This window comes from Ahaetulla prasina, chromosome 6 (assembly GCF_028640845.1).
Source record: "Ahaetulla prasina isolate Xishuangbanna chromosome 6, ASM2864084v1, whole genome shotgun sequence".
NCBI lineage: Eukaryota > Metazoa > Chordata > Lepidosauria > Squamata > Colubridae > Ahaetulla > Ahaetulla prasina.
Window position 1 is genome coordinate 20,139,785 of NC_080544.1, and position 25,239 is coordinate 20,165,023.

Sequence of the window (25,239 nt, forward strand, 5' to 3'; positions counted from 1 at the left end):
TAACTGGCTGACCAACCGCACTCAACGTGTAGTCCTCAACGGAACTACATCCACATGGAGGAAGTATGCAGTGGAGTACCCCAAGGCTCTGTTTTAGGCCCAGTACTCTTCAACATCTTCATCAATGACTTGGACGAGGGATAGATGGGGAACTCATCAAATTTGCAGATGACACCAAGCTGGCAGGAATAGCCAACACTCCAGAAGATAGGCTCAAGTTACAGAAAGATCTTGACAGACTTGAACATTGGGCGCTATCTAACAAAATGAAATTCAACAGTGAAAAAGTAAGGTTCTACATTTAGGCCAAAAACAAAATGCACCAGTACCGTATATGTGGTACCTTGCTCAATAGTAGTACCTGTGAGAGGGATCTTGGAGTCCTAGTGGATAACCATCTAGATATGAGCCAGCAGTGTGCAGCAGCTGTTAAAAAGCCAACACAGTTCTGGGCTGCATAAACAGAGGATAGAATCAAGATCACGTGAAGTGCTAGTACCACTTTATAATGCCTTGGTAAGGCCACACTTGGAATATTGCATCCAGTTTTGGTCGCCAGGATGTAATAAAGATGTTGAGACTCTAGAAAGAGTGCAGAGAAGAGCAACAAAGATGATTAGGAGACTGGAGGATAAAACATATGAAGAACGGTTGCAGGAACTGGGTATGTCTAGTTTAACAAAAAGAAGGACTAGGGGAGACATGATAGCAGTGTTCCAATATCTCAGGGGCTGCCACAGAGAAGTGGGAGTTGGGCTGTTCTCCAGAGCACCTGAGGGTAGAACAAGAAGCAATGGGTGGAAACTGATCAAGGAAAGAAGCAACTTAGAACTAAGGAGAAATTTCCTGACAGTTAGAACAATTAATCAGTGGAACGACTTGCCTGCAGAAGTTGTGAATGCTCCAACACTGGAAATTTTTAAGAAAATGTTGGATAACCATCTGACTGAGATGGTGTAGGGTTTCCTGCCTGGGCAGGGGGTTGGACTAGAAGGCCTCCAAGGTCCCTTCCAACTCTGATGTTATGTTATGTTAAAGAACCACTTCATGGTAAAACTCCTCCCAAGAATCATGATCTTTCTCCCAAAATCATAGGCTTGTAGATGTGCTTGCAGTCACGTGTTCACATGTTGAATATATGCTAATATGTAACCTCCCCTGCTTACCTTCTGTAACACACCCCTAACTAACCTTAATAAAAGAGTTTGTCTCGAGCTAGCTCGGGGCTCGCTCACCCTGAGGAGAATTGGACTCTGCTTATTCATTTCTCACTCCGTCTGGCGCGGGGATTGCCCAGACCCTTTCGTGGCGAGCCCGCTGGCCGCGAGAAAAGCCACACACCATAAAGTTCTAGGAAGTCAACACTGCTCTATCAAGGTACAAGGCTACCAAATCCAAGGGCAAATTCAAAGTCCACAGTCCAAGTCCAGTCTGAAATCCAAGGCAAAGATGCAAAATCCACAAACAAATCCAAGGTCCAAACACACGGTCAGTCATAACGCAATCCAGAGCTGAGAAAACTGAGAGTGAGAGTGTGAAGCATGCACACAGCAAGAGACGGCCAGTTGTTTCCAACAACCCTCACCTCCATTCATCCAATTAAATAGGCGCTTGCCTGTGTAGCTCATCAGGAGAGATGACGCTGACACCTCTCAAGTAGCCTTGCCAATCTCCATTGTGCCTTCTTCTCTCAGCCCTATGCATCTGCGAATCAGATGGAGGAGGCAATTCCTCCTCATCCTCGCTGGCCAGCTGCAGCTGCACCTTTCCTTCTTCAACTGGCCATTCGTCCGGTCGTCCCTCCAGCAACCTCTCCAATGTGCCTGGCCTCTCCACTCCTGGTTGGAGCCCTGAGCAACTTCCCGACACTCCTCCACAGTCCCCAGAACTCATCCACATCCCCCTCTAGAGTCCCTAAAGCCAGCTCTTCCTCATCCTCTGAGCCAGCATCTGGGGAAGCCATCACAGCTAACTATACCTGGAAATGATTTTCATACAGTCAAAAGCCAAGGTCTGAGTTGAGACTATAATTTCTGGATTTCTGCACTAAAGCCTTGGACATAGAATAGCTAATATAATCACAAAATGTAACACTGAATATCACACTACAATTGCCCACATACTCAACTTAATGACCTCAATTGGGACTAGCATCTCAGTTGTTGCGTGAAATGGTAGTTAAACAAGACACTGATGAAACTGCTTTGCCTAATGAGTGCAATCCCGGCACTCCTAGTTGCGGTTATTAAGCAATCTCCCTGCATTTTAAGCAGATGGAATCTCAGGTTAGAAGCCCAAGATGCCTAGGGGAGGCGGAGGGTCCATGGGGTATGTGTGGAATCCTTCATTGGGCTGCAGGAACAGAGTTCAAATCCTGAAGATTTTAGTTCTATTCCTGTTGCTCAACAAAAGACTTCCTCTCCCATTCCCCATCCACACGGAAGAAATCCTAGTCTGTTAAAATCCTGTAGATTTTAGCTCTGGTCCTCCAGCCCAACGAAGGATTTCCCCTCCCTTCTATCCACTGGAGGGGGGGGAATCCTTCATTGGGCTGCAAGACTGGATGTCATGGCACCGTCGGAGTATGGTCCGAGGAGGACGACAAGACAGAGGCAGGGCTGACAGAGGATGGCACAGCCTTTCTGACCTCAGAGAAGTGACCGGGGGGGGGGGCAGGATGAAGCAGTCCCAGTCCCTCAAGCCTTGGACGATGGAGAGAGGGCACAGGACAACCGAGCAACGGAGGAGAGGGAAAGAATAGGCAGCGGAGCAGAGGAGTGATGAAGCTCTGGGGAGGAGCGATTTGACTCCCCGCCCGATCCTCGAGAGCGGAAGGTCAAGCAGAGACAGGATCAGCACAGGGCGAACTGACAGCTCAGGGGGAGGGGGTTCCCCACCCCTCGTCACACCTGGCTTACCTGGGGAGTAAGACTTAAAGAGGTGCCATGGAGAGGGGCACTCGTCGGGAACAAGCATTGCCTTTTTCCAGCCACGCTTGCAATTGTTGACATCTTATTGTGCTTAGCCTTGCTTTGCCAGGGTTCAACTTGCCTTGCTTTGCCTGGCCTAGTCGTGGCAAGTAATCAGTGAAGCAGCTCTTTTTCAGGTTGTGCTGCAGTCCCAGCAACCCCCTCGTGCGATGAAGACTCCCTAGAACCAAGTTTCCTGAACTCTGTCTGCTCTCAGAACTGGATGCTTCTCTGGACTCACTGAAGCCAGGAACTAGTGGAAGGCTCTGTGTGTGTGTGTGTGTGTGTGTGTGTGTTTGGAGCTTTGCTTTTGGACTTAGTGAACTGTGGGAACTTTGGGGCAAAAAGGGAGTTAAGCCTTCACTCTGGCTGTGTTGCTTTCGTGCCCAGCCCCGGCTCTTCACACTGGAAGTAAAATATTCAGGAAATCCCAGCAGGCAGCCCTTTCAGCCAGTGCCACAAAGATGAGAGAGAGTCCTTTCAGGAAGTGGCAGCAGCATGCAAACTTCTTTGCCACTTCCCCACTGACTTTCTTGGGAAACTGGCAAGGAGATTGCAAATGGTGATCAAAACTGCAGGGTGCTTGGTAACCAGCTGTAAAGCACCCTTTCTGAGACCATTGTAACTGGTTAAATGACCAATTGTAAGTCAAAGACTACTTGAAATACATATAAGGATTTAAAATGAAAACTATACCTGCTTACCCACCCTAGAAAGCAAAACTGAATCGAAGATTCATCCTTCCAAAATTTTCCAAGCTATAACAAAGCATTTTGTCAGTTCTATCATTTTCTTCAAATATTATACTAAAGATTTCACTCAAGAGACTGTGATATAAAGGTTAAAAACAATCTTCAGTTGCCTGTCTTTTTAAGGATCCATTAGTTATGCAGATTAGCCAAAACCTTTCTAGAAATACTAAAGTGCCATACTTCCCAAGAAAATAATTCTATAGAAACGGATGGATTACTTTTATAATGAAAAGCGTGCAAAATTTATTTTATCACTGCCACTAATATGTTGGATCTTCCAAACCATAGATGTTTGCTGTTTTATCGAATTTTCAACCTCTAAACTTAAATTTGCTGAATTTAATTCAAGTATAATAAACAAAAAAATGTGTTTTTTTTTCTTTTACAACACACGTGGATACTGAACTGGGAAGGATATATATAAGTAGAAAGTCACATAGAGAGGGATCTTTTACATCAAGTATTTCATAATAGGAAACTGTATCAGCCCCATTCACTTTAAGATTATTATATAGTTTTCCTGGTACAAATCATCAATTTTCAGAATGATGTCCAGGATAAAAAATACCACCATGAAACATTTAAAAGTAAGATTAGTTGTAGATAAGATTCCTCAAAGATTTTCAAAATCCTAACATCCCATTCATTCAAAAATTGTGGTAAAGCCCTTTAAATATGAATGTTCAATGTTATGAATTAATTAGATGCCTTCATGTGTGCAAATCTGTACCAAAATTTAGAATCAAAACCATGCAGGATCCAACCAACATTATTTTTTATCTTACCTGGTCGTTTTCTAGATTTTTCATGGCCTAACTGTCCTAAATCATTACATCCACAGGTATACACAGTCCCATCATCCAGTACAAACACAGTATGCCTCAGTCCACAGCCGACATCTTGAACTTTTTTGTTTACAAAGAAGCTGCATCTTCTGGGTTCCAGGACAATCTCTTCATCAATACCGCCCAATCCAAGCTGTCCAAAAGATGCATTTCCCCAACATAACATGTTGCAAGTCCTTTCAATAGTCTGCCAATTTCAATCTGCAAAAGCGTTCCACCAGCATTACTGTAACAGAAGAAAAGATTAGCCAATAAGGTTAGCATTCATGAAAATAGGTACACTATTTTCACCCCTCAATTTTTACAACTGACCCAAATAAAAAACACTGTGAGAATTTTTGAATTTATATCTTCAGAATGATATAAAAATGTATAACTTTAAATATGACTATTATATGTATCTAATAGAGGGCCAGTTTGGTGTTGTGGTTAAGGTATCTGGCTAGAATGAGAGTTCTAGTCCCGCCTTAAGCACAAAGCCAGGTGGGTGCCTTGGGCCAATCACTACAAGGACAGTGGCCAGGAGGCAACAATGAGGAAGGAGCAAAAAAAAAAAGTATTTAACTATTTCAAATAATCATGTGATTTGAAAATTTTTGTGCTCCCAACTATCCTAAGTGTGGGGTTGCTATTTTATTGCTAGAGTAAATTAGCTTTTTAGAGGATATGTCAGAAAATCTAGGCATGATCAAGCCAAAGGGTAATTTGTTTAACTGCATTTTACCTTTCACAAACTGAATACGTTTAGTATGACTGCTCCTCACATATATAATGATTTCTCTTTGTGTCACATTAAAAAGTAAAAACAACATTTAGAATTTCCAAAGATCACAACTTCTCCTTTCAGAGAGATGAAGTAGCCTCCCGGGTTGCATCTTTGTGGTAAAGGGTTATTCCTGCTTTCAAATAATTGCTATTTAGAAGCGATGCAATACTTTTCTAAAGGCCTTTTTCAAAGCAGTTTCCAAAAACGTTATGCAGGTACTAAATATCATCCTAGAACAATATAACATCAATTGTTCTGCTTCAAAAAAAAAAACCTCCCAGAGAATTCAAAAGTATTGTAAGAAACCACAAACAGAACACTAATTAAGATATTTAACAATGAGCCTAAACCAGTTTAATAACTCATGAAGTTAGATTTTAGAACTTCTAATTATATACATATATTAACTATTAAAATTTTATAATATATATAATATATAACAACAGAGTTGGAAGGGACCTTGGAGACCTTCTAGTCCAACCTCCTGCCCAGGCAGGAAACCCTACACCATCTCAGTCAGATGGTTATCCAACGTTTTCTTAAAAATTTCCAGTGTTGGAGCATTCACAATTTCTGCAGGCAAGTCGTTCCACTTATTAATTGTTCTAACTGTCAGGAAATTTCTCCTTAGTTCTATGTTGCTTCTTTCTTTGATCAGTTTCCACCCATTGCTTCTTCTTCTACCCTCAGGCGCTTTGGAGAACAGCCCGACTCCCTCTTCTTTGTGGCAGCCCCTGAGATATTGGAACACAGCTATCATGTCTCCCCTAGTCCTTCTTTTTATTAAACTAGACATACCCAGTTCCTGCAACCGTTCTTCATATGTTTTAGCCTCCAGTCCCCTAATCATCTTTGTTGCTCTTTTCTGCACTCTTTCTAGAGTCTCAGCATCTTTTTTATATCGTGGCGACCAAAACTGAATGCAATATTCCAAGTGTGGCCTTACCAAGGCATTATAAAGTGGTACTAACACTTCACGTGATCTTGATTCTATCCCTCTGTTTATGCAGCCCAGAACTGTGTTGGCTTTTTTGGCAGCTGTTGCACACTGCTGGCTCATATCTAAATGGTTATCTATCCACTAGGACTCCAAGATCCCTCTCACAGTACTACTATTGAGCAAGGTGCCACATATACGGTACCTGTGCATTTTGTTTTTCTGGCCTAAATGTAGAGCCTTACTTTTTTCACTGCTGAATTTCATTTTGTTAGATAGCGCCCAATGTTCAAGTCTGTCAAGATCTTTCTGTAACTTGAGCCTATCTTCTGGAGTGTTGGCTATTCCTGCCAGCTTGGTGTCATCTGCAAATTTGATGAGTTCCCCATCTATCCCCTCGTCCAAGTCATTGATGAAGATGTTGAAGAGTACTGGGCCTAAAACAGAGCCTTGGGGTACTCCACTGCATACTTCCCTCCATGTGGGTGTAGTTCCGTTGAGGACTACACGTTGAGTGCGGTTGGTCAGTCAGTTACGAATCCATCTGGTGGTGCTGCTGTCTAACCCACATTTTTCTACTTTATCTAGTAGTAGGTTATGGTCTACTTTATCAAATGCTTTACTGAAGTCCAAGTAAATTATATCGACAGCATTTCTCTGGTCTACTAATTTTGTCATTTTGTCAAAGAATGCGATAAGATTAGTCTGGCATGATCTGTTTTTGACAAACCCATGTTGGCTTTTGGTTATTACTTTGTTTGCTTCTAGGTGTTCGGTGATTCGTTGCTTGATTATCTTTTCCAGAATCTTCCCCGGTATTGAGGTCAGGCTGATAGGTCTGTAGTTTCCTGGATCTGTTTTTTCCTTTTTGAAGATGGGAACTACATCAGCTCTTTTCCAGTCCTCTGGCAGCTCCCCTGTGCTCCAGGATCTTTGAAAGATATAGTTCAGTGGTTCTGAGATCACGTCTGCCAGTTCCTTCAGAACCTTGGGGTGTAATCCATCCGGTCCTGGTGATTTGAACTCGTCTAGGGTAGACAGGTGTTCACTTACCATTTTCTTCCCTATTTTAACTTGTGTTTCTAATCTGTTTTTTGTAGTGCTGTTTTTGATAGGTTGGATTGTTTTTTCCTTTTGTGTAAAGACAGATGCAAAATATGAGTTAAGTAGATCTGCTTTCTCCCTGTTGCTTGTCATCTTCTTGCCACTTTCTCCCAGCAATGGGCCAATTGTTTCCTTGACTTTTTTCTTGTTTTTAACATGTTGGAAGAAGCTTTTTTTGTTATTTTTTACTTTTGTCGCTAGCCTTTGTTCATTGTGAGCCTTAGATTTCCTCATTTCATCTTTACAGGCTCGGGCTATTTGCTGATATTCTGCCTTAGTTATTTGCCCCTCTTTCCACTTTTTATATTTGTCCTTTTTGTCTTTCAATTTGTCAGATAGTTCTTTATGCATCCATGCTGGTTTCTTTTGAGATCTATTATTTTTCTTCTTCATTGGTATTGTGTTAAGACTAAATATCTAGGCAACCTCTTGGAAAACAAAAAGAATGTCTTTTCAAAATTATGCAATCCAATTTGGGGGGACTGTGTTAAAGCTCTGAAAAGAATTGCATAGGGAAATGCCTATACTGGAAGATTGTTCCAAAGAGCCAAATGTTTTCCATTATTAACTTTTAAAGCCATAAACAGCTTAGGATTGATAAGAGGGATCACTTCTGCCATAATGAAACCGCTTGGGCACTAATCTCCATGCGAAGCCTTCCTCTACTCCAAAGCTTATTTATCTAGCATGGTCAAGAAAGCCCTTTTCTGCATGGATCCCAATCTGGGAAATGTATTTTCTCAGAAGCTATGTTTGACATTCAATCTTTTTTAGGAACGGCTGGTTTTTAAATGGCAATTGTTTATGATTTAATCTATGTTTATGAATGTGTATGTAATTACACACACACATATACATGGATCATGGGTGAAATCCAGCAGGTTCTGACAGGTTCTGGAGAACTGGTAGGGGAAATTTTGAGTAGTTCGGAGAACCAGCAAATACCACCTCTGGTTGACCCCAGAGTGGGGTGGGAATGGGTATTCTGCAATATCCTTCCCCCAGGAATGGGGAGGGAATAGGTATCCTTCCCCTGCCATGCCCACCAAGCCACACCATGCCCACCAAGCCACACCCACAAAACTGATATTTGGATTTCACCATTGATATGGATGTATTCGTTTGCACTGTTTTAACTACAAGTTGCCTTGAATGTTCTTTCAGACAGGAAGGAAAAATACAAATCAAATACATTTATAATATTAAACATTCATAAAAGCTTTCCCACCTAACTTATCAATTATATACACAACTGAACATTCACAAAGGAGTCCACCTAACTGCTAAGTGATATTTGGGAAAGCCAATACAACTGTTGAAGTGTTCCTGGACATATTCTGGGCACACTGGTCCCATGGACTAGTTTTCTTAATTTTAAAGCTGCTTACAAAAGAAATTCTGCTGCAGTGGTTGTTTAGGCACTTTCAAAATTAAAAATAAAGCCTGAATCAAAAGAGGTAATAGCAACTATGATCTAACTGTAGTTCATGGGATTTCTCATCTAAAAATTTTCCAAGGATTTCTCATCTCTCAAACAGATTATAATTCAAAAAACTTTTATCGATTTTTTTTCACATTTTAAATCTGAAATACTGCAGGCTAATAGAAAGTGGATCAGAAATAGAAATAACAAGATACTTTGGAGACATGGAAATATTATCCTATCCTACAACTCACATGTATTTCTCCTATCTGAGCCAATTCCAAATATGACTTTTTGTTCAAACCTAGAATCTTATATATTTATTCCTAACTAAACATGATTCAAATATTGCTTCACACTGAAACACAGAAAATATTTAATTAAATCCTACCACATTTAGGAGACATTTAAGATGATGTTGCCTTGAGGAGAGCATAGCAGTATTTATGCATTCATGTCAACACCTTCATGTGCAGTTTTAATCTGCTGCAAGAAAATAAACAGATACATGTCAATGGAATACAAATTTGTCCAACCCTAAGTGAATAATCTACAAATTAACTTTTTGATTAAGAAAGAATTAATTCAATTTTAAGGAGTAGATATTAACTTCCAGGATTCTGGGAATTGAAAGCAACACATTTTAGAACTGCTAAAGTTGAGAAACACTGGTGTAGAAAATATTCATTTTTTTTAAAAAAAACATATCTGTGTGCCAGAGAGAATATGCCCTCTTAAGAAGTTTTGAACAGTTAAACTCCCTTAGGATACACAGAATAAAATGCTGAAAACAAGGGCCCTCACTGAATTAACCTCTAGAAATGCACTGTAAATATTTGTTTGCCTTTGCTAAACATTTATAAAAATCTCTTAGCAAAAAGAATAATAGGTAGAATAATTCTGATAACAGTTCTATTCCATTTCCAGGGATTACAGATTTATTTTATTCATGCACCTAAGAATTCTGAAAAGATCTTCTGCATAAACCCAGAGCTTTCCAGAAGCATACAGTGTATGATGAATCATTATTGCAACATCACTTTATTCAAGATGAATACTATAATCTCCATTCATTATGCAAGATCAAAATGAAAATGAAAGCACCTTCATTCTATCACCTTTTAAAAAGATACGGATTGATATTTTAAGTTTATTATAACATTAAAAATTTACACATTTTCTTTCTTTTTTAAAGCATTAATATAATCTTGGTAATTTAGAGGCAATTCGGGAAGCAAGTAACAAATAATTAACTGCCAGCTTTGGGATAAAACCAGCAAAGAGCCAGATTCTGAAATGTCTACTTTAAAAGTCACAATGTCGTTTATTTTAAAATTACTGCTCCTCATTCCAAAATCTGTCTCTCATGCCTACCTCAAATATCCCTCAGCTTCAGTTCAACATTCCAAGTCTGCATATTTCTCTGCATATTTTATCAATTAACACTGCCCTTATATGAGTAATAGTTCTCATTACTCGTGTAAATGTGTCATTGTGCTATATAAGTCATAATCCGTATAAATATGGGTGATATCATATATTAGTGTTCTTGACACAGAAAAAATAGGAGTATCTACTGAAGAAAACAGATCTCTGGGAGGGTTGATGTGACTATTAGGTGCAACTGAAGACACTGATTTAATGGTAGCAGCTTTAGGTTTCCACAGAATCAGAAAAATATTATAGTCAGCATTTTCTGACATGACTATGGAGCCAATATGGATATGTTTTAATGTTCTTAACATAGGCACATACATAAAAGATATGTTCTCACCATTACTTGTGCAAGGTCTACATCATTTCTGCAGTTTATTTTGAATTACCTATACTCTGTAATTAAACAGTGGAATAGTAATACCAAGAACGGTTAAGAACTAGCGCACACTTATCTGCCTATCTCAATTTACAGGTCCTAACCCTATACCAAACTTATTTCTGTTTTAACTTAATGCTGGTAGCTGAGAATTACAAAGCCACTCTGAACAATATATTAATATTTGGTATATTAAATACCTGCGTAGAAAGAAAAGGGAGAAATACTTTGATGGGATAGTTCTATGATTTCAATTATTACATATTAATGGAAAGCTCTAGCATAACAAGAGCATTACATTAGTGAGGTCTGAGATTATACAACTATACACACTTTTGTGCAAGTATATTTTCAAGCATAATGGGACTTGGGAGTGGGAATTATCTTGAATAACAGGATACACAAAACAATTTTGTATACTTTGGAAGAATGCCAGTGTAAGAAGAAATATTAGACAGATACAATAATATGTGCAAAAGTGGTGATTTTAATGCGATTGTAGATATAGAACTAGATTCCAGAAATGGTAGATTAAAGAAAGGTGTCAGAAGGCTATTACCTAACACATTTTTTAAAATGGTGGAAGAATTGAATATAAAGGATAGTTGGAGGGAAAAACATGGGAAGAAGAAACAATATACATATTGTTCTGGCAGACATCAATCTTGGTCTCAAACTGATATGGCCTGGGTATCAACAGAGTAAAATTTAGAAATAGAGGAAATTAGTATTGACATAAATTCGTGGGCAGATCACAATCCTATCAAAATGAAGTGGAAAGGGCAAAAAAAAAAAAAAGATAAGGAGGTGGACCTTTAAAAAAAAGCAACCTTGAATCAAAATGAGTTTAAATTAAAGATGGGTTTAAACTAAAGACGCCTTTCCTATTTTTCACAACCACCCAGGTCCCAAGCAAAAGTTTCTGGAGACTGATGAAATACAAGAGAAGCAAAGACCGAAGTGCAACCCAAGGTTCCCTTTAGCTTTGCTAAAATCAAGGCGACTGACTTCTCAATTTAAAAGTTGGGTGATTTATCAAGCAACATCATTACTCAATGATAGTTAACGATCACTGAGTAATGATCAATACCCTCAATGATATTTTGACACTTTTTCTTCAGCTTTCCACTTTTCACCCACCCACCCACCTAAAAAACACCCACCCTCTTGCAGCCATTTTAGGCGTGGAAGGAAAAACAAAAAAGCAGGCAGGGCTCATTATCGTGCCCACAAACAAGGCAGCCTGGATTTTTGGCCCATTGGGGAGGAAAGACCCTCCACCCACAAGCAGGATAGTTTTCAATGAAAGGAAAGGCCCGAGGCCATCCACAAAACCCTTCCTTTCTCTCAGGAGCCAAAAAAGAAGCGGGGGGGGGGGGAACATGTCCAAGAAGGTAAACGCGATGAGCATAGTCCCCCCCCCACCCCTCGGCTTCTCCAGCCACTGGAGGCTGCTGGGTTTTGAATTTGGCACCCCAAATTCAACCTTACAACCCAGCTACGTGTGAGGGGAACCTTTTTACCTTTTTCAACGTGACTAGAAGCAACCCGCACAGCCCAATTTTAAGGGGAGGGAAGGAGGGACGGAAAGGGAGAGCCACGTTTTTAACCTTTATCTGGCTCCCTTCTTCGCCCCACATCTCTGAGGGTCCAACGGGGCCTGCAAAAATTTTAGGAAAGGGTTGGTTTTTGTGTGTGTGTGTGTGGTTTTTTTTTTGTCTCCCCCCCCGCCTTCTTCCCTTAAGACTCAAGTCCTGGCTCGGCCTGCCTTCTGCCCACAAGGCCTCCCCGCCGGGGCGGAAAGGAAAGGAAGCAGCCGGCGTTGAGCTCTTCCCCGGACTGCCCTTCCGAGCCCCCTTAGAAGGAGAAACGCCCCGCCGAGCCGTCCTCGCAAAAACCGCCTCTCCGGCCAGCCGCGGCTCCACCCGCGCCTTTCCCCTTGCCAACCCGAGGCCTCCTCTCCTCTCCGGGAAGCGTTTCCTCCGCCCGGGCTGGACTCACCGTGGCCGCTGCGCGTCCCTCCCTTTCTCGCGGCGAGGCTTTGCTTTCAGGCCGGGGTTTTACAAATGCGGCAGGGCGGGCGGGAAATAGGCCCAGAAGCGCCGGCTCGGCGCGTATAACGCGCAAGCGCCTTTTCCCGTTTCGCGGAGGGCCCCGATAGGACGGGAGGCGCTGCACGGGGCTGGCCGACCTTCCGAGGGTGAGGCGGCGGAGAGCGACGCGGGGCGCCGTCTCTTCCCGCTTCTGCTGAGGCAATCCTCGGCGAGTGTCGCCGCCGGGCTCGCTCGGCACGGTTCTCGGGTTCTGCTGAGGGACGGGATAAATAAACCCCAAGCCGGGGCCGGCGAGCGTTGCGGGAAGCCAGTTTTTGCCCAACCGGGCTGCCCTGCCAGGCTAGAGAAGCGGCTCTTCGCTGCCTTTCTGGTGTTTATCCGGTTCGTGGCCATGCGGCGGATTTTTTTTTAACCGGATTATCCCAGTAGGGGTAACGGACGGTCACTGCGGCCCGGTGGTATCGGACGGTCAATGCGGCCCGAGGTGGCTTGTGGAAGAGGGAAGCCTGTGGAGGCCTCCAAGCGGGTTGTGTGGTATAAGATGGGACGGGCTGCTGAGGAAAGCTGGCCCAACCTTCCCAAGTTTTCCCCACTGGAGTTGAACGTAAGGAATTTTCCAGGACAGGGGTCTCCAACCTTGGCCACTTTAAGCCTGGCGGACTTCAACTCCCAGAATGCCCCAGCCAGCTTTGCTGGCTGGGGCATTCTGGGAGTTGAAGTCCGCCAGGCTTAAAGTGGCCAAGGTTGGAGACCCCCAGCTCTGGAGCCTTTCTTTCCACAGCTTTGCTGGCTGGGGAATTCTGGGAGTTGAAGTCCGCCAGGCTTAAAGTGGCCAAGGTTGGAGACCCCCTACTCCAGGAGATATTTGGCCACACAAAAGTCGACCAATGATGGTGGTGTCCCATTTAGGATTAAAAGTTCGTTTGGAAGTCAACCTCAATCTTTATAATTTTGAAGGAGGCGTGATTGATTCCAGGGCTACTGCAAGCAAGCAACAGACATCTCTAAATAACAACCTATGAAAGTGTTTCTCAAACTTGGCCATCTAAGCTGTGTGGACGTCAACTCTCAGAATTCTCCAGCCCGAAATTCAAATAATTCAAATCTTATTGTCAGGGCACAACATGTGTACAATGCGATTGGCTGAGCCTCCCTTTTGGGTACCCCTCCCCCAAACCAATACAACTCACAGTGAAAGACAGTAAAAGAAAAGGAAAAAATCCCTAACCCGGGGAATCTTATTAACAAACACACAATCCTACGGCACCGTGTGAACCAGGGGTGAAATGTTCCCAGTTTGGACCGGATCGCCTGATCCGGTAGTGATGGCGGCGGGTGGTTCGGAGAACCGGTAGCAAAAATCCCTGGCCCCCCACCATGCCCAGCTGAGCCGCACGATCATCAGAGGGTTTTTTTTTTCTTTTAAAAGCATTTTTTCTTCGGCCGAAAAAATGCTTCTAAAAGTTAAAAAAAAAAGCCTCTGATGATCGCACGGCTCAGCTGGGATCGTCAGAGCCTTTTAAAGCATTTTTTCTACAACCTCTGAAGAGGTAAAAAAATGCTTTTAAAAGAAAACAAAAGCCTCTGACAATTGGGCAACTCAGCTGGGATCGGAGCCTTTTAAAAGCATTTTTACTGCTTCAGCTGAAGAGGTTGTAGAAAAAATGCTTTTAAAAGTAAAAAAGAAAGTTGGCCACGCCCACCCAGTCACATTACCACCACCCCCCCACCAAGCCATGCCCGCAGAACCAGTAATAGTAAATTTTTACATTTTACCACTGGTGTGAACATATTGCACATCACACTGGCCCCGCAAGTCAATTGTACTATGTTTTCGTAGAGTTGTTTTCCATTCAGAAGCCTGACAGCCCACAGATGAAAACTGTTCTTCAGCCTACCCTGTTTCCCTGAAAATAAGACCTCCCCTGATAATAAGCCCAATCGGGCTTTTGAGCGCATACGGTAAAATAAGCCTCCCCCAAAAAATAAAGTCTCCCCCAAAATATCTAAACACAGAGCTAGAAATCAGGTAAGACGGCAAGAGGAGCCCCATTTTGCTCCATGCGCCCCAAAATAATAAGACCTCCCCGAAAATAAGGCCAAGCGCTTATTTCAAGGTTCAAAAAAATATAAGGCAAGGTCTTATTTTCGGGGAAACACGGTATTTATGCGGCTGCCTGTGCTTCTATATATCCTTCTCTGCAGGAGAATAAAGAAGGGCTGACCAGGGTGTGAGTTGTCCCCGAGGATTTTGCTCACTCTTTCTAAGCTACTCGTCTAGTGATATCAGCCCATGATGTTTTGTGTTGTGCTCTGGTCCCTCTGTAATATCTATTCACGGCTGTCAAGCCAACATACCACACTGTAATGCACTGAGTGAGGATGTTTTCTATTTTCTATAGTGTGAAAGTGTGAATAATAAATATTGTGGACCGGTAAAAGGTGGTCATCAGGTGTTGTTCCATTTTGTTTTTTCGCAAGACTAAGGAAGTGGACTCTATGTTGTGGCTTTCTGGCCACCTGAGTCATGTTGATTTTCCAGGTGAGATCTTCGCTGAGGTAGATGCCCAGGAATTTAAAGGAGGAAACTCTCTTCACACAGCCCCACCTCAGTGTAAAGTGGGGCAGGTTCCTCTCTCTTCTTAGCCAGGTTTGAGAAAGATTTACGTTAGATGGAAACGGTATCTTGCAAGCATAAGTTGTAAGATAGAAGCATGATTTTGAAGCGATGTTCCCTTCCAATAATCAACCTATCTATTGTAATCCTACTCTTGTGTATTGGATATGGGGGCTCAACGGAGGGCATCATAATAGTAAGAACAACTCTGCTTCTTAGTGAAGTATGACCGTAATCTTCAGATCTCTTAAAGTGGGTAGGAATCAAAGGCTCCTCTTTCTTAAGTGTGCATCAGGGAAACATATTTAGGTAACAGTCAGTGCACTTAATACCTTGTGCCAATTGAGTTCTTCCCCGACTTAATATAGGCTAAGAAAAATCTGCTTACACCCTTGGCACAATTATGTGTTGATAGTCAGTTGTAGAGGTAGTCCTCGACTTACAAACTACAATTGAGCCCAAAATTTATGTTGCTAAGTGAGACATTTCTTAAGTGAGTTGTGCCCCATTTTACAACTTTTCTCACCACAGTTGTTAAGCGAATCACTGCAGTTCTTAAGTTAGTAACATGATTGCTAAGTGAATCTGACTTCCCCATTGACATTTCTCGTCAGAAGATTGCAAAAAATGATCACGTAGCTCCAGGACACTGCAGCTGTCATAAATATGAGTCAGTTGCCAAGCGTTTGAATTTTGTTCATGTGACCATGAACAACGGTCGCACTTAAAATCATTGTACCGTGATTGTAAGTGTGAAAAATGATCATGGCACTTTTTTCAGTGTCATTGTAACGTTGAACCATCACTAAATGAACTGTTGTAAATCGAGGATTACATATAGTAAAATGTTACATATTCTTATTCTTAAATAAGTTTTGTTGAAGCCTGAATATAGCCAGGATGTAGCCCAAATCTGCAAAGGTTAAGTCAGGCTCAGAATGAAGTAAGACTTGCAACAAATGTCAAAAAAAATTTTTTAAAAAGTTTCTTTCAACCTATAAAAGACAAAAAAGAATCAATCAGTTAATTAATGGGAGAAGATGGCAAGGAGGTGACAGACAGCAGGGAGAAAGCAGAACTGCTTAATTCTTTCTTTGCATCTTGTTGTACTCTTCAACATCTTCATCAATGACTTGGATGAGGGGATAGATGGGGAACTCATCAAATTTGCAGATGACACCAAGCTGGCAGGAATAGCCAACACTCCAGAAGATAGGCTTAAGTTACAGAAAGATCTTGACAGACTTGAACATTGGGCGCTATCTAACAAAATGAAATTCAACAGTGAAAAAAGTAAGGTTTTACATTTAGGCAAAAAAAAAAAAAATGCACAGGTACCGTATATGTGGTACCTTGCTCAATAGTAGTACCTGTGAGAAGGATCTTGGAGAGTGGATAACCATTTAGATATGAGCCAGCAGTGTGCAGCAGCTGCTAAAAAAGCCAACACAGTTCTGGGCTGCATAAACAGAGGGCTAGAATCAAGATCACGTGAAGTGTTAGTGCCACTTTATAATGCCTTGGTAAGGCCACACTTGGAATATTGCATTCAGTTTTGGTCGCCGCGATGTAAAAAAGATGCTGAGACTCTAGAAAGAGTGCAGAGAAGAGCAACAAAGATGATTAGGGGACTGGAGGCTAAAACATGAAGAACGGTTGCAGGAACTCAGTAGTCTAGTTTAATAAAAAGAAGGACTAGGGGAGACATGATAGCAGTGTTCCAATATCTCAGGGGTTGCCACAAAGAAGAGGCAGTCGGGCTGTTCTCCAAAGTACCTGAGGGTAGAACAAGAAGAAATGGGTGGAAACTGATCAAGGAAAGAAGCAACTTAGAACTAAGGAGAAATTTCCTGACAATTAGAACAATTAATAAGTGGAACGACTTGCCTGCAGAAGTTGTGAATGCTCCAACACTGGAAATTTTTAAGAAAATGTTGGATAACTATGGATATATCATTGGTTCAGGTTTTCTTAGGCCTCACAGCCGGGAGAACTTGACTTGACTTTTTTCAGTGCTACATGACAGACATGATTAATAGTCTTTCCCTGAATTAAGTTTCTATTCCGCCTAACCTTCTCTGAGTTAGATGCATAGTATTGCTCTCCCTGATTTGGGCCCCTAGCCTTCCCTGAGATAAGCTTCTAGTTTTGCATTCCTTAAGTTGAGTTTCTATTCAGGTAAAACGCATGATTTCCTGAAAAACACGTGGTATTTTGCTAATACGTATACTCTAAACGCTTGCTGATTGGTGATGTTAAGTTTCTATATGCTAAATTCCCTCATTGCTGTAATTACCCCTCCCTGCTAAAACTGCATAATAAAAGAGACTGTTGCGATCTAAGGGGATCTTTTTACAACAGCTTTTTCTACAACCCTTTCTTCGTGCTATCTCATTTTGAAGAACTCCTGGTGTGGTGTCTTTTATTTGGCTTCTTTCGTCCTTGCGAGGACCCACTAAATTGTCTCAGCGAGGGCTGAGACCCGTTCCTGCGGGAACCCAGGACAACATTAACAGGGAACCTAGGACAACAAATAATTGTTGCAGACCAACAGCAACATCTGGGGGCTCGTCCTGTCCTGTTGTGTTGTCCAGAGGCGTGATCGTTGTCTAGCGGTGCGTCACCTTCACCCTCATTGCTTACCCGTCCGGGACGCGACACATGCATACGTAAGTAATGAGCTCCTCGAACTCGAAAGTCTCATCATGGCATAGGAATGAGCTTTACTCTCTGGTGAAGAAGGCTAATTGTTTGCAAAAAGTTAATGGCACCACTGTCTATCCTCTTTCTAAGAAATCTCTTACCTCTTTTCTAGTCTCCTTCTGTCTCTGTAGCTGCCTCTGCTCCCCCTGCAGACACAGCTCTTTCTCCTTCTGTAGCGTCTCCCCCCCCTTCGGAGGATACAGACATAGCTGCAGGCACTTTTTCTGCCTTGGTTGCTCTTTCTTCTCTTTCTCTAAGAACTGAACCCCCGATATCGGCTTACCCTTTAAACCTCAATCCACCAGGAGGGGGACAGCCGATACATGACAACATCAATGTACGGGTGCTTAAAAATTTAAAAGAAGCTGTTACTTCCTACGGCAGGCATTCACTCTCCGTTCCTTTAGCTCCTATGTCTGCTCATTCCTTTCCCTCCTCCTCCCTTTCCCCCCACTCTGAACCTTCAAAGCATATTGAGCTAGAAAGCGTATTGTACCAAATGCCTGTTTCTTCCATCCCTGCTTTGAAAACTGCCTCCTTTCCCCTGCCTGCCTCCCTTCCCCCAGAGCACCCCTCCCTTTCCCCCATGGGTGATCAGCAACTGATTTGGTTTAATTGCTTCTCTATATCTGGAAACAATCTGGAAAAGAATTTGCTCACAGCGACTACATGGGAAACATTGGGAACTTTTTTCCATGAAAGTCCAAGAGCCCCTGTAAAAATTCTGTCCATCTGGCACATGATCCTTGAATGCCTCATTTTACTTGCAGACGTCACTTAGATCAAAAATGACTTAAAAGGATCCACAATCACAGTCATGATTTAAACTGCTGAGTTTTCTCAGACAAGTTCCCCAGGTCTTTAAATGTTGTTTGATGATGTGTGTGCTTGTGTATGTATGTATGTGATCATTTTCAGACCTGCATAAGAATTGTAGAGATAATTGTGATGCTTGATTTGCATGGAATGTGTGTATGTGCAAAACTCATTGAGAAGGTGTGAAATTTCTGTGTTGTCTTTTGGATTTGCAAGAAATGTGTGCATGTGTGAGAAATTGTCTCTGCATGTGTGTGTGTGTGTGTGTGTGTGTGTGTGTGTGTATCTGTCTGCATAAATTCCGTATGCAAGCAGCCAGGTACTTTTGGAAAAGAAATAAAACATTTTTCTTTCCTTTTGCAAGCAAGTGAGTTACTTTTGGACATTTTTTTTTTTCTCTTCATATGCATGAGAGTGTCTTTCCAGTGAGTTACTTTTAACTTTTTTTTCTCTGCCCTCTGGCTTATCTTAACTACCCCCCCCCCTTTTGTTCCTTGCTGTGCCAGGGAAAAGGGCGGGCTACGGGGGAGAACCATTCACCCCCACTCCATTTTTTTTTCTTCTCTCTCTTCTTTCTTGTCTGAGAAGGGAGGGACAATTAGGCTCTCTGGAAGCATTGCTTTTGTAACAAGCTATGTAAAAACTATGCAGACATATTTTCCTTTTAACCCTGAAAATAATTTTGATTTTAATTTTTAGTCATGCATACAATTTTGATTTTGCCTTTAATTTTAATCTTATCTTTTTTCTGGAACTTTTTGAGGTTTAAACTGCCTGATTAAACCTATACCTTTATAAATGTTTTCAAAGCACTGAGTTTGACTCGAAATGTTTCCTTTAGTTTTGTATTTTTGCAGCTGTTCACATACATCATAAGAGTTGGAGGGGACCCTTGGAGGTCTTCTAGTCCAACCCCCTGCCCAGGCAGGAAACCCTACAGCATTTCAGACACATGGCTATCTTCTTATGTATGGATGCATTTTTTTTAAAGCGTAAATCTGTTTTTTGGAAAATGCACTCAGGTTTTCCACACAAACTGACTCACCCTTATTTGCTGTTTGTATTGTTTCTTTTTCTTTTTTAGCAGCACAATATGTGCCCTGTTTTAGGAACTATTTCAGAGATGAGTTAGAAAGTTATAGGATGTGATAAGTTAGAAGGTTGTGGTTTGTTTTTGGAAGTTTTTGATAGCATGGATTTGTTAGTGACCAACTTCCACACATGAATAAAAAGGGTGGGAGTTGGGTTTTTATTGATTGTTTGTCTTTTTCTCTGTCTTCCACATAGTATGTTACTCAAATAGTACAAACTATTTTTCAATCTTACTTGTCCCCTTCTCTTGACAAACGTACACATCCCTATTTTGTTATGTAGCAGACGCTGCGGCCTCTGCCTCCTCTCTTTTGACACTTTCTCCTGTCTCTCCTTGGGACAGTCACTCCTATTTTCATCAAAACAAAAAGGCGCTCATGAAACAATTTGGCTTCACGGCTGCTGAGGCATCTGATCATACATCAATGCCCTACTTGCAGCCGCCAAGGTATACATATTCAGGTTTCATCATGGCAACCTTGCAAAGGGGTGAAACCGCAAAACAAGTAATCAATCATTGTATTCGGACTTTCGTAACGTTGGGATGTCCAAAAACTCTAAAAACTGACAATGGACCAGCCTATACGAGCTCTGCCTTTGCACAATTTTGCCATCGCTGGTCAATAATCCATAAATTCGGCATTCCTTTCAATAGCCAGGGCCAGGCCATTATAGAGAGAGCGAATTTGACTCTTAAACAGGCCTTGGACAAACACTTGGGGTCAAAAGGCATCAGCCCCCCGACACTCCCGGCGTTGCAAAATGTATTAAATGTTTGCTTGTATTCATTGAATTTTCTTAATCTAACTGGATCTCCTGCCTCCACTGCTGCCTCGAGACAGTTTTCCGCTCCTCCCCTCCCCTCTTCTCGTCCTCTGGTATATTATAGGCATCTTCCGGATCCAGCTTGGAAAGGTCCAGCTCAATTGATTACCTGGGGAAAAGGCTACGCTGCAGTTCAATTGCCTGATCGAGTCCTGTGGGTTCCAGCTCGCTGTGTTCGCCCCTGTCATCTCAATCAACCAAAAAAGAAAGATGAAGATCCTTCTGATTCTATCCCTGATCTCTCTTGCCTCTTCTGTCCCTAATGCCTCTTCCTCTCTTCCTAAATGTACATGAAAATTTCCCTTCTCTCTGCTGCCCATTTTTCCCCTGGCGTATCTCGCTCCTTGCCCTATTCCCACGTTTCTACCTCTGCAGCTCTCCGTTTGCAGCGCTCCTTATCCGGAGCACAGCAGAACCTGCATCGTCCCGCGAATTATACTTGGACTATTTTGGACTTCCAAGGAGGCGTCCTTCATTCCATCTCTAATCGAACTCTGTGGCCTTGGTTTCCTGCACTCTACTTTGACTTTGCTGAAATGCTGGTCGGCGCCCATGGATTTAAACATAAAACAAAATGTAATCCTTCCCTCGGACGCCTGGTCAATTGGTCCAGGCCTGTATATCTGCCCAGGACATCTTTCCGATCTCTCCCACCTAGATGAATGTGGGACCATCTCTGATTGGTATTGCAAGTCCTGGCAATGTGTGTCAACCGGAAAGATTTGGTGGACTGCTCCCTATACTACTGACTATATCAAAGCTGTACTAGGCCCTGATAACAATTTGCCTTGGAATTCCTGCTCCAATTGGGCCTGCTGCGTTCGCCTCAATCCTATGACTGTTACTTTTACATCTCATGGAAGGAATCTTCCGATTACTGAATGGCTTAAAGGGAAAAGATGGGGAAGGTCGAGATAATTCCGATTACAGCCATCCAGGAAATATATTCATAATTCGTCTTACCATGTCCTTAGAAACATCCCCACCTGTGGGCCCAAACAAACAAGTCAATTCGCCCTTTTTACAGCCCTTGATTAAAAGCAACAATCCATTGGTGTCCTTGGTCTCCTCTGCGCATGATGCCCTTGTGGCAGCCCGTACTTTTCCTAACAATGATAGTAGATGTTGGCTGTGTCTGTCTTCTCAACCCCCTTTTTATGAGGCCATAGGTTCCGCCCTACCTTTTACCAATAGCACCTCAGATACCGGTTGTAGGTGGTCTAACTCTTCTATAACGGTATCCTCAATTGAAGGTCAAGGTTGTTGCCTTGGGTATGTACCCTCTAACTTTTCTCACTATTGTATCAATGCCTCCTCGGATGCCTATACTTCCTGCACAATATACTTGTCCAAAGAAAGACTAGGACTTGACACTGGAGGGTGGACTATAATACACACTACTCTATCAACTGTAGATCTTTCCAAACGTTTAAATGGTCAGTTTTTTATTCCTTCCAATGGCTCTATTTGGGCCTGCTCTACGGGTGCTACTGCGTGTGTCAGTGGAGACATTTTACACACCAAACACGCTTTTTGCATTCAGGTTTATCTTCTCCCTAAAATGTCTGTTTTTTCCAATAATGAGTTCTTTTCTCGCATAGAAACACCCCAATACCTTCCACGAACCAAACGGGAGGTGGTTACTACTATGACTTTGGCCCTTCTCCTGGGCCTAGGAGCCACTGGTGCTGCAACTGGAATCGCAGGAATGGTTGTGGCTGACAAAAACATCCGCAGGCTCAGTATTGAAATAGATGCTGATCTCAAACGCATTGAGCAATCTATGGTTGCCCTCCAAAATTCCCTGACCTCTCTCTCCGAAGTTGTGTTACAAAATAGAAGGGGTTTGGACTTGCTATTCTTAAAACAGGGCGGTCTGTGTGTAGCTTTGAAAGAAGAATGTTGTTTTTACACTGAAAGTTCTGGTGTTGTGCTTGACTCTATGGCAGAATTAAATACCCGATTGAAAGATAGAGAAAAAGAGCGTTCTCAATCCCACACGTGGTATCAGGGAATGTTTAATCTCTCTCCCTGGTTAACCACCCTCCTCTCTGCCCTAGCTGGTCCTCTGATTTTGTTGCTCCTTGCATGTACAATTGGCCCATGTGTCATGGGGAGAGTTCTAGCATTTTTGAAACAAAGACTAAACAGTATTGGAGATGATGTCCTCTTGCTAAGGAACACTGTTGAAAATGAATATAAACAACCTCTTTTAGAATTAGCCTCTGAGGCTGATGAAGACTCTGAATCGGGACCCATTCCTTTGAAAAAGAGTACTGACACCTCGGGTCTCCCGGAGGGATCCACTGGGGATGTCATAGCTTTAGAAGAATATTACCCATCTTAAAAAATAAAAACAGAGGACATATGGATATATCAATTACCCATCTTAAAAAATAAAAACAGAGGACATATGGATATATCATTGGTTCAGGTTTTCTTAGGCCTCACAGCCGGGAGAACTTGACTTGACTTTTTTCAGTGCTACATGACAGACATGATTAATAGTCTTTCCCTGAATTAAGTTTCTATTCCGCCTAACCTTCTCTGAGTTAGATGCATAGTATTGCTCTCCCTGATTTGGGCCCCTAGCCTTCCCTGAGATAAGCTTCTAGTTTTGCATTCCTTAAGTTGAGTTTCTATTCAGGTAAAACGCATGATTTCCTGAAAAACACGTGGTATTTTGCTAATACGTATACTCTAAACGCTTGCTGATTGGTGATGTTAAGTTTCTATATGCTAAATTCCCTCATTGCTGTAATTACCCCTCCCTGCTAAAACTGCATAATAAAAGAGACTGTTGCGATCTAAGGGGATCTTTTTACAACAGCTTTTTCTACAACCCTTTCTTCGTGCTATCTCATTTTGAAGAACTCCTGGTGTGGTGTCTTTTATTCGGCTGCTTTCGTCCTTGCGAGGACCCCCTAAATTGTCTCAACGAGGGTTGAGACCCGTTCCTGCGGGAACCCAGGACAACATTAACAGGGAACCTAGGGCGACAAATAATTGTTGCAGACCAACAGCAACAGATAACCATCTGACTGAGATGGTGTAGGGTTTCCTGCCTGGGCAGAGGGTTGGACTAGAAGGCCTCCATTGTAAGTGTGAAAAATGATCATGGCACTTTTTTCAGTGTCATTGTAACGTTGAACCATCACTAAATGAACTGTTGTAAATCGAGGATTACATATAGTAAAATGTTACATATTCTTATTCTTAAATAAGTTTTGTTGAAGCCTGAATATAGCCAGGATGTAGCCCAAATCTGCAAAGGTGAAGTTAGGCTCAGACTGAAGTAAGACTTGCAACAAATATCAAAAAAAATTTTTTAAAAAGTTTCTTTCAACCTATAAAACAAAAAAGAATCAATCAGTTAATTAATGGGAGAAGATGGCAAGGAGGTGACAGACAGCAGGGAGAAAGCAGAACTGCTTAATTCTTTCTTTGCATCTTGTTGTACTCTTCAACATCTTCATCAATGACTTGGACGAGGGGATAGATGGGGAACTCATCAAATTTGCAGATGACACCAAGCTGGCAGGAATAGCCAACACTCCAGAAGATAGGCTTAAGTTACAGAAAGATCTTGACAGACTTGAACATTGGGCGCTATCTAAAAATGAAATTCAACAGTGAAAAAAGTAAGGTTTTATATTTAGGCAAAAAAAAAAAAATGCACAGGTACCGTATATGTGGTACCTTGCTCAATAGTAGTACCTGTGAGAGGGATCTTGGAGTCCTAGTGGATAACCATTTAGATATGAGCCAGCAGTGTGCAGCAGCTGCCAAAAAAGCCAACACAGTTCTGGGCTGCATAAACAGAGGGATAGAATCAAGATCACGTGAAGTGTTAGTGCCACTTTATAATGCCTTGGTAAGGCCACACTTGGAATATTGCATCCAGTTTTGGTCGCCACGATGTAAAAAAGATGTTGAGACTCTAGAAAGAGTGCAGAGAAGAGCAACAAAGATGATTAGGGGACTGGAGGCTAAAACATATGAAGAACGGTTGCAGGAACTGGGTATGTCTAGTTTAATAAAAAGAAGGACTAGGGGAGACATGATAGCAGTGTTCCAATATCTCAGGGGTTGCCACAAAGAAGAGGGAATCAAACTATTCTCTAAAGCACCTGAGGACAGGACAAGAAGCAATGGGTGGAAACTAATCAAGGAGAGAAGCAACTTAGAACTAAGGAGAAATTTCCTGACAGTTAGAACAATTAATCAGTGGAACGACTTGCCTGCAGAAGTTGTGAATGCTCCAACACTGGAAATTTTTAAGAAAATGTTGGATAACCATCTGACTGAGATGGTGTAGGGTTTCCTGCCTGGGCAGGGGGTTGGACTAGAAGGCCTCCAAGGTCCCTTCCAACTCTGTTGTTATATTATATCTCTTCACACATACACACTCACAAAAATAGCTCAACCTACCAAAAACAGAACCATAAAAGACTAGGAATTCAAATTAAAAAAAGGTAAGAATATGGTAAGAAAATACCTGTCCACTCTAGACAAGTTCAGAT

The 25,239-nt window shown here is 42.1% G+C and overlaps 1 protein-coding gene across 7 annotated transcripts in view; it reads right to left on the reverse strand.

Moving 5' to 3' along the window:
- Positions 1–25,239, reverse strand: part of HERC4 (HECT and RLD domain containing E3 ubiquitin protein ligase 4) — a 79,562-nt gene that overhangs the window by 40,535 nt on the left and 13,788 nt on the right. The window contains exons 1-3 of one of the 7 annotated variants that reach the window (XR_009155865.1): positions 12,611–13,089; positions 9,188–9,282; positions 4,507–4,792 (exon numbers count right to left, since the gene is read on the reverse strand). Coding sequence is in view for 6 of the 7 variants with exons in the window: in XM_058189476.1 (XP_058045459.1) it covers positions 4,507–4,732 (226 nt within the window). In the remaining variant the exon portion in view is untranslated. Of the gene's footprint in view, positions 1–4,506; positions 4,793–9,187; positions 9,283–12,132; positions 12,151–12,610; positions 13,099–25,239 lie in introns of those variants that run through there. The other 6 variants (XM_058189476.1, XM_058189475.1, XM_058189478.1 and 3 more) reach the window with 6 other exon arrangements.